The sequence below is a fragment of the Lactuca serriola genome, chromosome 8, assembly GCF_051521515.1.
Source record: "Lactuca serriola cultivar US96UC23 chromosome 8, Lser_US96UC23_V15, whole genome shotgun sequence".
Lineage (NCBI taxonomy): Eukaryota > Viridiplantae > Streptophyta > Magnoliopsida > Asterales > Asteraceae > Lactuca > Lactuca serriola.
The window spans coordinates 191,845,538-191,859,330 of NC_136415.1; the positions used below are offsets into that span (position 1 = coordinate 191,845,538).

Below are 13,793 nucleotides of genomic sequence, written 5' to 3' on the forward strand. Positions count from 1 at the left end.
CGAAAATTATTCAAAAAGACAAAAATATCCTCACACACTCATGGATAAATAGTAATGATAAGGACTGAGTTAGTGACTTTACGTACATGGAGCATTTTTGTAATTTTTTTTTTTACGATATCAACGGGAAAAAAAGAAAATGAAACTGTTCATAAATGAATTAAGCTAATCTAAGTTCGTAAGATGTGAATTGAAATATCACGAAGGGGGTGTAAATGAACATTTACGAAAGAGTTTAGCGCCATGGCTGGGTGTCTGGGTCCTTAATATCATCAGTTTCACCTGTATTTCTCTCTCTTTCACCATATGCTTGTGTATATATATAACGTAGATTTTCTCTCTGTCGATATTTACAGAGATACATACAGGACATTTATATATAATTTGTTCGGATCGCCCGTGATTTAATCATGACGCCGACCTTCAAAGACCTCCAGCTGACGGAGGTTGGGGGCCGTGATAGCGACGGCGGTCGTGCTTCGTCGGCGATCGACATAGGCGTTAACCTCGAGGATGTTAGGCTTTTAGATTCTTATGAGGATGCTTATAATGATAATAATGCCGGTAAAAGTAGGAAAGGTAAGGAGAAAGTAGGCGTTACGAGAATTCAGGTGCGAGTCACAGGGATGACATGTGCAGCGTGTTCCAATTCAGTCGAAGGAGCACTCATGAGCCTCAACGGCGTCGTTAGCGCCTCCGTAGCTTTGTTACAGAACAAAGCTGACGTCGTTTTTCATCCCAATTTGGTCGATGTAAGTCTCATTTCTGTGATTCCTTTTCACTAAATTCTGAATCATGATTCATGGAGTAATAATACTTGCTGTTACCATTTTGTTTTATGAATGTATAATTTATAATGTGAAATTGTGATCGTAAGCTTACGGAACTTGTAAACAATATGTTTCTATTATTTAGGTCATCGTTTACATTTTGCAGAAATCAATCTTAGAGATTGTCCTCTTATTGTTCTTACGTTTTTCCCCCTCTTTCTGTCATTTCGGTAACTGATATACATTTTATTATTTTAATTTGATTGGGACCACAGTTTTCACATATATGTTTATTCAATTTCAGTTTAGTCATTGGAATTTTCTTGAAAAAATTAGGTACTTAATTTTATAGTTGAAAAACAGTCCATTTCACTCCCAAATGGATTGATGAGTACTATTTTCAAAGCCAATGGTAACATAAGCTGTTTAAAAGTTAGATTTGAGTATAATATAGATCAATCAAGAAATACGATGAAAAAAGTTCATAGATAACACATAGTTTTTACAAACTGAGAACATGATTTGCACACTTTCTTCAGCAAGATGATATCAAGAATGCAGTAGAAGATGCAGGGTTTGAGGCCGAGATTTTACAAGACCAGGGTACAACACATGGAACTGTAGTAGGCCAGTTCATAATTGGAGGCATGACATGTGCAGCTTGTGTTAATTCCATTGAAGGCATTTTAAGAAAGCTTCCTGGTGTTAAAAAAGCTATAGTTGCTCTTGCTACTTCACTAGGGCAAGTAGAATATGATCCTTCTACAATTAGTAAGGACGAAATCATCAATGCCATTGAAGATGCTGGTTTTGAGGCTTCACTTGCAGAAAGCAGTGGACAAGATAGAATCATGTTAGGAATAACAGGGATATCGAATCACTTGGATGAACATACATTAGATGGAATATTATGCAACCTGAAAGGAGTTAGACAGTTTGATTATAACAAGATAACAAGTGAAGTAGATGTTTATTTTGATACTGAGATACTTACTCCTAGAGATTTAGTTGATGCGATTCATAAAGAAAGTGGTGGTAATTTTCAAGTACATGTAAAGAATCCTTATGCGAGAATGGTTACTCAAAATCTTGAAGAATCTTCACACATGTTGCACAACTTTCTTTTCAGTTTCTCTCTTGGGGTAAGCAAATGGTTTTTTTGTTTCTTTAATTTTTATGCCTTCTCTTACTTACTAACTAACTATTCCACTTGATGACAGATTCCCATCTTTGCATTGGGATTCATATGTCCACATATACCCTTTCTTAATTACATATTACTCTTATCGATTGGACCATTCCAAATTGGTGATTGGTTGCGTGTGATATTGGCTAGCCTCATTCAGTTTAAAGCCGGGAAGCGTTTTTATATTGCTGCTTTTCGAGCATTACGTAATGGTGCAACAAATATGGATGTTTTGGTGGCTATGGGAACCTCAGCTGCATACTTTTATTCCATTTATGCCCTTTTATATGGTGCAATCACAGGGTTTTGGTCTCGGACTTACTTTGAAACAAGTCCAATGTTAATAACTTTTGTGTTGTTTGGGAAATACCTGGAAACCCTTGCTAAAGGGAAAACTTCAGATGCTATAAAAAAGTTGGTGGAACTTGCACCTTCAACAGCTTTGCTGCTTCTTTTAGACAAAGGTACTTAACTATTTTCTATAGCAATTGAACCCATCAACATCTTTTACCACTTAGAAAAAGAGTAAGCTGCATTTTTTTGGTCACAGAGTATAGCTGATTTTTCCAATTTTGGTCCCATGAAGTTTTCTTTTGCAGTTTTGGCCCTTATTTGAGGTTCTTGTAAGTTGTTGACTCGTGTTTCCAGTAAAATAACTATTCTTGGTCTGTGTGTGACTCAATGTAGCTTATTTTTGAAAATTTAATCCCAACAATATAGCTATTTTACTTGGAATAGAGTCTAAAAACGTTACAAAAACCTCATATAAGGAGCTTTTTGGGATCAAAATTGTAAAAATCAGCATACTCGGGGACCAAAAATGTAACTTACTATTAAAAAGCCGATTTCCTTTTATCCTGTCCAAAAAGGTGGGACAAGGACTCACTTTCAAGCTATCTGTGCAAAAGACATGAATGCCCTCCTCATCCCCTTTATTCGCGTTTTTGGTTGGGACAAAAGTGCATTTTTTTTTTATCCATTGACATACTCTTGATCCCTCATCCATGCAAAAAGACACGAATGCCCTCTTCATCCTCATCATCGAGTATAGTCCTACAAAGCTTGTCTAGTTATGAATGGTGTTTTGAGATTAATAAGTTTGAGTTTGTGGCAGATGGAAATGTTATGGGAGAAAGGGAGATAGATTCATTACTGATTCAGTTAGGAGATATATTAAAAATTGTTCCAGGGTCAAAGATTCCAGTTGATGGCCATGTTGTCTCAGGTTCAAGTTATGTGAATGAGAGTATGGTTACAGGTGAATCAACACCTTGTTTAAAAGAGATTAATTCTTTAGTGATTGGAGGGACAATAAACTTACATGGATCCCTCCATGTTCAAGCTACCAAAATAGGCTCTGATACAGTTTTAAGCCAGATTATTTCTCTCGTTGAAACAGCACAAATGTCCAAAGCTCCTATCCAGAAGTTTGCTGACTTTGTAAGCACCCATTTCAACCATAATTATATCACTAATAGCAAAAGTAGTAAGTTATATCTTTTTGTCTTGATCCATAAAGAACAAGTTAATAGTTTGTTTGTGAGATGAATAAGCACATTACTCATTCAATGGCATGTTGATTGTTTCAGATTGCAAGCATTTTTGTCCCTACAGTTGTTAGTTTGTCAATGATGACATTCGTGGTGTGGTAAGCTTATTATGCATGACAACACAAAACATAAAGATAAAGATAAAGATAAAGATAATATTGTTATGATATTATATCTGTACTAAACGCAGGTACTTTAGTGGAATTTTTGGAGTTTACCCAGAAACATGGTTGCCTCCAAATGGGTCCCACTTTGAATTTGCACTTATGTTTTCTATTTCGGCTGTTGTTGTTGCATGTCCTTGTGCCCTTGGTCTAGCCACACCAACTGCTGTGATGGTTGCAACCGGGGTTGGAGCTAATAACGGTGTTCTTATCAAAGGAGGAGATGCATTAGAAAGGGCTCAAAATATTCGATATGTAATATTCGATAAAACCGGTACTTTAACTCAGAATAAAGCTGCAGTTACCACTGTTAAAGTATTCACACAAATGGATCGTGGAGACTTCTTGACATTGGTCGCTTCTGCCGAGGTATAAAAATATAAATCCATTCGTGTTCAGTTATTATAAAAAAGAGACAATCATTTACTAATTATAAATCCATTCGTCTCAGGTTAATAGCGAACATCCATTATCAAAAGCAATATGTGATTACGCTCGCCATTTCCATTTCTTTGAGAATCCTTCTGTTCCAAACGATTCTCCAAGAGGGACCAAAGATGAAAAAATGACAGGATGGCTTCTCGATACCTCTGATTTCTGTGCAATTCCTGGAAGAGGCCTTGAGTGTTGCATCAATCAGAAACAGATTTTGGTAACATTAACTAAACCATACTGTTGTTTTAATTTTTTTTTTTTTCTTATTTGAATTGGTTTGGACAGGTAGGAAACAGAGCTTTGCTGAAAGAGAAAGGGGTTACGATTCCCCTCGATGTTGAAGATTTTATGGTGGATTTAGAAGAGAATGCAAAGACAGGAATACTAGTGGCTTGTGACTCCGAACTTATCGGTGTTGTGGGAGTTGCAGATCCGTTAAAGAGAGAAGCCGCGATTGTGGTGGAGGCGCTTTTCAAAATGGGTGTTCGCTCTATCATGGTTACTGGAGATAATTGGCGTACTGCTAGAGCTGTTGCACAAGAGGTCTGTTTTCTCTTTTCTCACTCCCGAATTCAATTCAAATTCAATTCAATAAGATTCCAATTCCTTCCTAGAATTTCATAAAATTCAATAAACTTCATTTCAATTTCTAGGCTGGAATTCTAGATGTAAGGGCAGAGGTGATGCCAGCCGGAAAAGCTGAAGTCATCCGTTCGTTTCAAAGAGACGGTAGCATCGTTGCAATGGTGGGTGACGGAATCAACGATTCCCCCGCCTTAGTAGCCGCCGACGTCGGAATGGCAATCGGTGCCGGAACCGATATCGCAATTGAAGCCGCTGACTACGTTCTGATGAAAAACAATTTAGAAGACGTGATCACCGCCATCGATCTTTCAAGAAAAACCTTCGCTCGTATCCGTGTAAATTACGTTTTTGCCATGGCATACAATGTTGTCGCCATTCCAGTATCCGCCGGAATCCTGTTTCCGTGGTTCAAAGTCCAATTGCCGCCATGGGTCGCCGGTGCTTGCATGGCGCTCTCTTCGATTTGTGTTGTGTGCTCTTCGTTGCTTCTTCGACTGTATAGAAAACCGAGACTTACTACGATACTTGAGATCACATTGGAGTAAGTAATGGCATTTATTGGTTTTTTATTTTTTATTTTATTAAGAATGTATATTCCATCCCTCAATGTAAATAGAGGCTTGTTGTTCATCGAGTTTCAATCGATAGAATTAGGGGTATGTCTTGTGTGTGTCTTTCGTTTAATTCTACTGAAACCAGCTGTATTCCTGATGAAAATGAAAGTTGTTTCGAAAATTGTGGTTGTTACCTATAGTAGCAATGTATTTACTTTTCTCTCCTAATAATAGGAGTGTGCTTTATCTTTTAGCTATAATAACAACACAGTTATATTTTTTTCCCCATAATAACAATGTATATTGACATGGACAATGTATTTTATTTGTTACATGTTGAGAAAATGTTGGTAAAGAAAATGTGAATATGTAGTTATTTTGGGTAGAATTGTAGATACATTCATTATTCGTATGAAATGAAACTATTTGGCGTGTTTGGGATTGCTTATAGTGCTTATAAGCTTATGTGGTATCAAAACAAAATTTAAGAAAAAATGTTGGGATGAACTTATATGGTACCGAAACACTATGATACACAACAAATGACCGGACAAAGGTAAAGGGGTAAATTGGTATACGAAGTTACGAACCACTGCCGATGAAAAAAAGAATAACGAAACTGGTTATAATGAGTAAACTGGTTTCCACCTATAATAAAATTCAAATAAGTTATAATGAAACAACTTATAAAAAACTATTTATTTTAAGTTAATATTTATTTATATTTTATTATACGAAAACACTAAAAAAATGTTTATTAGTGACATGGTTGGTCTTGAGGGTGTACAATGTATGTGATTGCACATGGCTTCTTAAAATTTACCTATTAATCTTCAAATATATGCAAGTGTTTTGTTTATAAAAATAATGTAGCTCAAATACGCTTCCACCTAGGACATGTTCCCTCTTATCTTTTTTAAGTTTTTCTCATTTATTAGCGACATGGTTGGTCTATTTTTATTTTTCCTTCAAAAACATTCAAAATTAACGGATCAATCCTGATAAGCAACACTATAATCAGGGACGGAACTAGAAATTTTCCACAAGGGTAACACACATTTTTTTTTATAGTAATATATAATAAGATAACAAGAATTAAATATTACGATTTCATTAGATATGAGTCTAGGCGTATCTAAAGTTCACACGACACCACGGAAATACAATAACGAAACAGTATTGAAACAAAATGGAAATTTGAATTCGTGTTTGTGTCGTCTTGTATAAAAAAAGTCAATGTTATATTTTGTTGTGTTTAAATTTTGATACGAAAATTAACACGATACGACACGTAAATAAAACTCGATAAACCCAACATAAAATGATTTATACACAATGTATACACAATTAAATATTGCCCATAAAATATTTTAAATTCAAATAAAAAGATTTATTTTACTTAATACAAACCATGTCACTTCTTCAAATTTCCTTATAATTCCAATGCCTGGAAACTTCAATCAATATGTATTTATATTTCTTATAATTCTAATAAGCGGGGGTTTGTAACTTATAATCTATAATCACTCATTCAAATAAACAAATAGGGCTATGCTTACTCAATGTTGCATTTGACTGGACCCACATCTTGCATTTGATGGACCAAATTGGGCTTTTAGTCTCCATGGACTATAAAATCAGGCTAAATAGTTTTGCCCTGACCGTAATGTTGTAATATGTTAATAAAATCTAAAACACCATATATATATATATATATATATATATATATATATATATATATATATATATATATATATATATATATATATATATTAGGAAATGCAATAATTACAGTTTTGATCTTTGATAGTTTTTAATTTGCTCCAGATAGTTTTTGATTAAGGAATGATTGAATTACACTTTTGGTCCCTATAGTTTTTATGCATTATTTACAGTTTTGGTCCCTATAGTTTTTAATTTTCATTAGTTATAGTTTTTGCCTCCATTCTATAGTGTATAATTTAGAAAAATATTGAATTACAATTATGGTCCATATACTTTTTATGCATTAATTACAGTTTCCCTATACTTAGTTTAGAAAATGAATGAATTACACTTTTAATTCTTCTAGTTTTTAATGCTAAATTACAGTTTTGGTACATGTGGTTTGTTATGCACTTTTGGTACACTTTTAGTTCTTCAGCCGCTACCAAACACTTTAAATCTGAAAAATAAGAGGTTGCGTCTTAATTTTCAATTAAAAGACTACCTAATAGCCATTTACATATTAATCTTGAATTATAATATATATATATATATATATATATATATATATATATATATATATATATATGGACTTACGTCATACACTTGGCCCACTTTTACATTTCGCAGCCCAAAGTTAGACCCAAACATATCTATTTAATATTTTTCTTCTATAGTCCACGACGTTTATCGTCTTGGGCCAAAAAATATTTGTGACCCACAGAAATGACAAATTTTGTAAAAGTATTTTCATTTTTGCAATCACAACCGAAAACACATAAGCAAATAACTATATTAATCCGTATACTTTTATATTAATCCCATACAGAAAGTTACATTTTCAAGTCAGATCTTGAAACTCAATATCATATAGAACAAATTGAAAAAGAATTCAGCTAAATACATATAAATTAGCCTGACATCCATAGACCTTGATCAACGGTCACCGATGCACTTCCTTCAACTGTCGCATCTGATTGAATCAAGACCTGATTTTCCGATATATTTCGTAAAACAGTATTTGGAAACGAGTCACCCGCATCAGTCATTAACGTATGTTGAACAAATTTTATACGTCTAGGAAAAACAAGAATCTTGTTAAAATCAATACTCCACGAGGTTCCATTGACCCTTGTTACACCATTCGCGATAGTTGCCTTTAAGCTCATCCCCTTCACATTATTCTTGTCAACAACTACATGACCAATTTCTGTAAACTCTCGATTCGTTTGATCTAACTGAACGATATCAATCCCTTTATCAGATCCCGAAAACATATTGTTTACAATGTTTATTCCATCCACAACTCCACGAACCGATTTCAAAACAATAAACGCGTCACCCAAAAAGAAACAATCGGAAACATGAAGCTGTACTGGATCTTCGGCTACAATTCCGGTGTAATCAAAGTAGGAATTCACGATTCTAGTTTGTGTGATTCCAGGGACCTTTAAATATATTCCGGTCCCACCAAAACCGTTGGCCTTATTGTAACAATGTACTCCCGTTATCATGTTGGCTTGTCCGGAAATACTGATTCCGACGGCGGCTGAAAAAATGACAACATCTGTGACGGCGTTGTCGTTTCCTCGTAGGTCAATGCCGGTTCCAGTGAAGTTACGTTCACCAGGGTCGCCGCCAGCTGTAATATGTTGACCTAGGAAACAGTTTCGAATGTAGGTTTCGTGTCCACCTTGTACTAGGATACCGGTTGTGGTAAAATGGGCGATGTAACAATTATCGATACTTGTTCGAAGGTTGTTGATTGTTCGGATACCGTTTCCTTTGAAATTACAATCTAACATCAAATCTCGAAGTGTTATGAATTCGTAATTGTATTGAGAATTTGATGATGATGATGATGGAGATGATAAATCGATCATGTAACCTTCGGTTGTGAAATTATCAGATGCTTTTAGGGTCCCACCATATATCTGTTTCAAATAGATCATCAATTATCAATTAATCAATAATAATTTAAAACACTTCTAAGTTCTAATGAGAGAGGCTTATAAATGTGGAGTCATGAAGGATTGAATAAGAGGTTTTAGTCTGAATTTGAACGAATTATACCTACTCTTTTATCTAGTAAGAGTAAAACTTAAAAATAATATTTATAATCTTTTACATTTTTCTTAGGTAGTGGGTATGCCAAACATCAACTACATACCTCATTTACATACCAATCACCCGACAAAAAACTAAGAAGGTTTTATAGATGCGATTAGGTACGTGTTATGTAAATTATATATATAATATATATATCTTTTGTTACGTAGATATATATAAAAATGTTTAAATAGATTTGAAGTTAAAAATTATACCAGAATGTTCCCTCGGCCGGCGACCGGGAATTTGATCGGCCGGCTGATCTTGTAAATCCCACCTTCTAGACTTATTTGAACTCCACCGACGTTGTTTATTCCATTCATTAAAAACCCAACACCATCGCCGGAAACGGCGTCGGAAATAGCTCTAAGGATTGCGTCTGTGCTGTCGGTTTTCCCAGTCGGATCCGCACCATATGCAATCACCGGAAAGACTCCTGACCCGGTTGTTGCCTGTGTGAGAGTAGCTTTTAACATTATTTTATGTTTATCTTTTAGCGACGGATTACAGATTAAATACCAAAATGTATTCATAAGCATAAATATTCTAGACTTCTCCTCAACCCAACCAGCTGAATTTTGAATATTACTAAACATGTGTCGATCCTACTTGCAAACTCTAGTATTTAGTTATCAGTTATTTTCATTCTCTTCAAACTATATAGTTAAAAAAGAACAATCTGTTTGAATATATATACTTACAGGCGAAGATGGAGAAGGAGAAGGAGATGAAGACGAAGAAGCAAGAGAAACATGATGTTCTCGTTGGAAGAAATACGACTTAAATTCTTGCAATTTTCGTGATTGAAAGTTGCTATCCAGTGGAAACGAATGTCCCATATAGACATGGTTAACCATGATGAAAGTAGAGAATCCTAGTACTAACATCGTGGTATCACACGAAAACACACCCATTGTAGTTGTTGTTTCTTGTTTTCTCTCTCTCTAAGATCTTAGTTATATATGTACATGTATATTAATATAAATATAGAGAGAGGACATGGGAAGTGGAAGGGCTAACCAAGATTTTGAAGAAAAATGGTGTTTTGCTTTTCAAATTTATACAAAATGGATTCATACAAAACGACATTCAAACATATTTTGTGACGAAATTAAGGTCTTATTCTATACTCTCTCTAGTTTTTTTTATCTGTCTATAATTTAATAAGAATTTTGTACATAATTTTCAACTATACTACGGAAGTATACATTTTGTTGGGTTTTTTTCATGGCTTAATGAGACATAAATATATTTATACTTGTAAGCATGTAAAAAAGTGTTTACTTATAGAATCGTGAAATATTATATAAATTCATGCATCATAATTATTATAGAAAAATTAAACATATTTGCACTTATGAATGCGTAGATATGTAAAGAGTGTACTAAGAGGGTGTTTGGGGTTTGATTATTTAAAAAAACATATATATATATATATATATATATATATATATATATATATATATATATATATATATATATATATATATATATGGGGTTTGATTATTTAAAAAAACATATATATATATATATATATATATATATATATATATATATATATATACAAATATTTATTAGCTTTTCCGATATTAAAACTGAATTAATCAAAAATATTTCAGTTACTTTATGCAATATCGAAATACAATAAACTGGTAAGTTATTTTTAATGCATGACAAAATTTGTTTATAAATATAAAAATGAACGAAATAGACATCGTTATATATTATTTATTTATATATTTCTTTATTTTTAACTACATTTTTTTTGGGATTTATAATAATATTTTTGATAAATTTTCTATATAAATAACATTTAAAAATATTTTTATAGCCCTTAAACTTGTACCGATTAAATGTAATTTATTTTTTTCTTTGTAAAGCCTTATTAAAATCCATATGGTTCTTAACTTCATAATGTAAAAATCTGTAATTTATTAAATAAGAACTAGAATAAATATAACAAAATAAGATAATAAAAAATATAATTTATTAAAAAAATTTAAAACTTAAAACCTGCATGCCACAATCAATGCCCTTTCATGAATACACGCGTCTGGTAAAACTAACGGGCAGTTGATAATTATTAACGGGGCAACGTTTTGTTAAACAGTAGATAACTTTTAGATTTGAAATGTTTCGTTTAAACTAAACACAAAAAACTTATAACAACAAACAACAAACGTATTTTTCTTTTTAGACGGATTTTATCGAACACTAAAAACTAAAATGTCACATCCAAAGCATGCCCTATGCAAAGGAGATGGTAATTTGGGGTCTACAAAGAAGAAAAAAAGGCCAAGCTCATCTTACAGTATATGTTTTACTTTTAGTTAATATAAAGGTAAATGGGTAAATGTATTTAATTTAAATAAGAATTTTTCAAAAAGTAATAAGATAGTAAATTGATTTTTATTTTAAATCAATAGATATTTTGATTTTTTTATTCAAACATTAAAAATTTAAAATCGTATAAAACTGATAAACACTTTATATAAGAAATCCTAAACACCCCTAAATATATACAAAGACATATCAATTTATTTATTTATTTATTAGTTTAGCAAATATGTTTGCCAAATTAAAAAATAGATACACAAAATAGAATGATTTAATTTAGAGTATTTATGATATGTTTTTAATTTATCGAGGAGGTTGGGGTTGTTTGATCCTATTGAAAGATGTGTTTTCTATAAATTGCTAAAGGTTTTGGTCAGTGACCAACTTCCTACTTGATATTACTAACGTATTTGGGATTGTGTCAAAGTTGCTCTTTCTTGCAAACAGAAAATTAATACAATTTTCAATTTCAGGATTTCCAAAATGGGTTTGGTTGGTTCATGAGGTTGGTGATTACTTCGTTATTTATAGAAATTAAGCTTCTAAATAACGTTAAGGGTAGTTTGGTCGTAATATCAACCTCAAACTTTTACGAGTCATGACGAATTACGTTGTTTTTAAGACGTAATTTAAGGTGACATTTTTATATAAAATTAATAATTTTGTATATATTTTCCACTATTATTCATTTTTATATACATATATGATTTAAAACGATATTTTTTTAATGAGTAACATCACATACAAGTTTTAAAGCCATGACACGCAATGACGAAAATATATCGAATTTTTTAGAACCTTGAAAAAAAATTTAATGTATCTTTATATATAATATAACAGAAATTAAACATATCTTTTGTTTCGTTCTATTTTTCTATTCATATAAAATAATAATATCTTGAATTCATTAATTTTTTTTAATAATCTTTCTTTTCTTTTTGTCACTTGTTTTGATTTAATGAATAAAAATATTAGTATAAATAAAAAATAAAAAGTATATTTGATTTCTCATAACAATATTATATATTTTCAATTTGTATAATAAATTTATTCTTGATAAAATTGTAAAAATGACCCCGATGGTTTGTAATTCTTTTTTAGTGACATTCGAAAAAATTTCAACCTGTAAAGATAGTCTTTATTTAAGGGTTTCATTGTGTATTTGGTCCCAAAAACTAACAACCGTAAATTTTAGTTTGATAAATGTGTTGGAACAATTGTTTCACTTAAATTTTATAATTTTATTAATTATGTATATTGCTTATATCAATTAATCAATATTCTAAAAAAATATTAACCTAATAAATCCCTAGCCCCAAACATTATATATTTGGTCTATCTTCTTGATCAATGTATCCATCAAACTTGTTCGCCTTCTTCCTTCGGTGACCCGACAACTCCCACTTATGGACATCATCTTGTTTAGTGAAGACCCTTTCTCCCATCCATCCTACCATACCTCCGCAACTATCTATCTAGCATCACCCCTAATTATTACATCGCTCCCACATGATATCCTGCCATCGATGTGGCCCATGCATGATGATCAAACAATGGAACAACCTAAGTTATCTCTAAATTTCTGCAACCTCATTTTCCTATCGGCGACACCGTTACTTACAATTGAAAAAGCACCACCACCACCACTTTAGACCAAGTTATCCCAAAGGAACTTATGGTTTGAACGATGAAACAACTCAAGTTATCCCAAATAAAAAACCATTATTGCAAAGAAAAATATTTGAAACCCGACCTCTTCAACATGTGGTTTAAATCTTGTGGATTTCCATTTTTGATAAGGATTTGTGTGTGGGTTTTAGTTTCTCGAATTCATCTCCCTTTCTAATACGAGTTTTATAAAATTATTTTTGATTTTGAATTTCTCAAGTTCATATCATATTTGATTTGGGATTTTAAAGATGAAATGCTCTTAAGGTTGGATGTGTTATTTAGTAAATTTGTTGTTTGGCTTCCTTCGTTCTCATATTCAATTGTTTCTTTAGCATTTATTTTAAACAATTTAGATGGCTAAAATGTGGAGTAGTATTGTGAATGGTGAGCGTATATGAATGAGTTATGGATAGAGATGCAAATGAATCAAGCTATTTGAGAGCTATTCGAGATTGAATCGTTAAAATCTCGATAAGAGATCAAGTTTAAACGAGCTTAGGAGAGCTTGAACTTAATATTTAACTTATTTATTAAACAAGCCCAAGCTTGTTTTTCTAAGCTCGGTTACACTCACGAGCAAAAACGAGTCCATATGTATGGCACCGACAACACCTGCTTTCCCACACGTAGTAGATATTCTTTCGATTTTTTTTACCTATTGTGTCATTACGTAAAAAAAACCGACAACCACGAAAAAAAGTCACTCTATTGGATCAACCAAGCCAAAA

At 32.5% G+C, this 13,793-nt stretch overlaps 2 protein-coding genes across 2 annotated transcripts; one reads left to right on the top strand and one right to left on the bottom strand.

Annotated features, from left to right (window-relative positions):
* Positions 1-284: 284 nt before the first annotated feature.
* LOC145068970 (copper-transporting ATPase RAN1-like) lies at positions 285-5,425 on the top strand. Its single transcript, XM_079015931.1, has 9 exons — positions 285-752; positions 1,310-1,912; positions 1,991-2,420; positions 3,071-3,396; positions 3,546-3,604; positions 3,697-4,039; positions 4,122-4,322; positions 4,391-4,648; positions 4,759-5,425. The coding sequence occupies exons 1-9, from the start codon at positions 411-413 to the stop codon at positions 5,233-5,235; spliced, it is 3,039 nt and encodes a 1,012-aa protein (XP_078872057.1). The 5' UTR covers positions 285-410; the 3' UTR covers positions 5,236-5,425.
* Positions 5,426-7,735: 2,310 nt separating this feature from the next.
* On the bottom strand, positions 7,736-10,071 carry LOC145071300 (polygalacturonase QRT3-like). The gene is made up of 3 exons (XM_079018200.1): positions 9,759-10,071; positions 9,273-9,509; positions 7,736-8,882 (listed from the first exon to the last, which is right to left on the bottom strand). Exons 1-3 carry the CDS (start codon positions 9,969-9,971, stop codon positions 7,860-7,862), a joined length of 1,473 nt encoding a protein of 490 aa, XP_078874326.1. The 5' UTR covers positions 9,972-10,071; the 3' UTR covers positions 7,736-7,859.
* Positions 10,072-13,793: the final 3,722 nt, after the last annotated feature.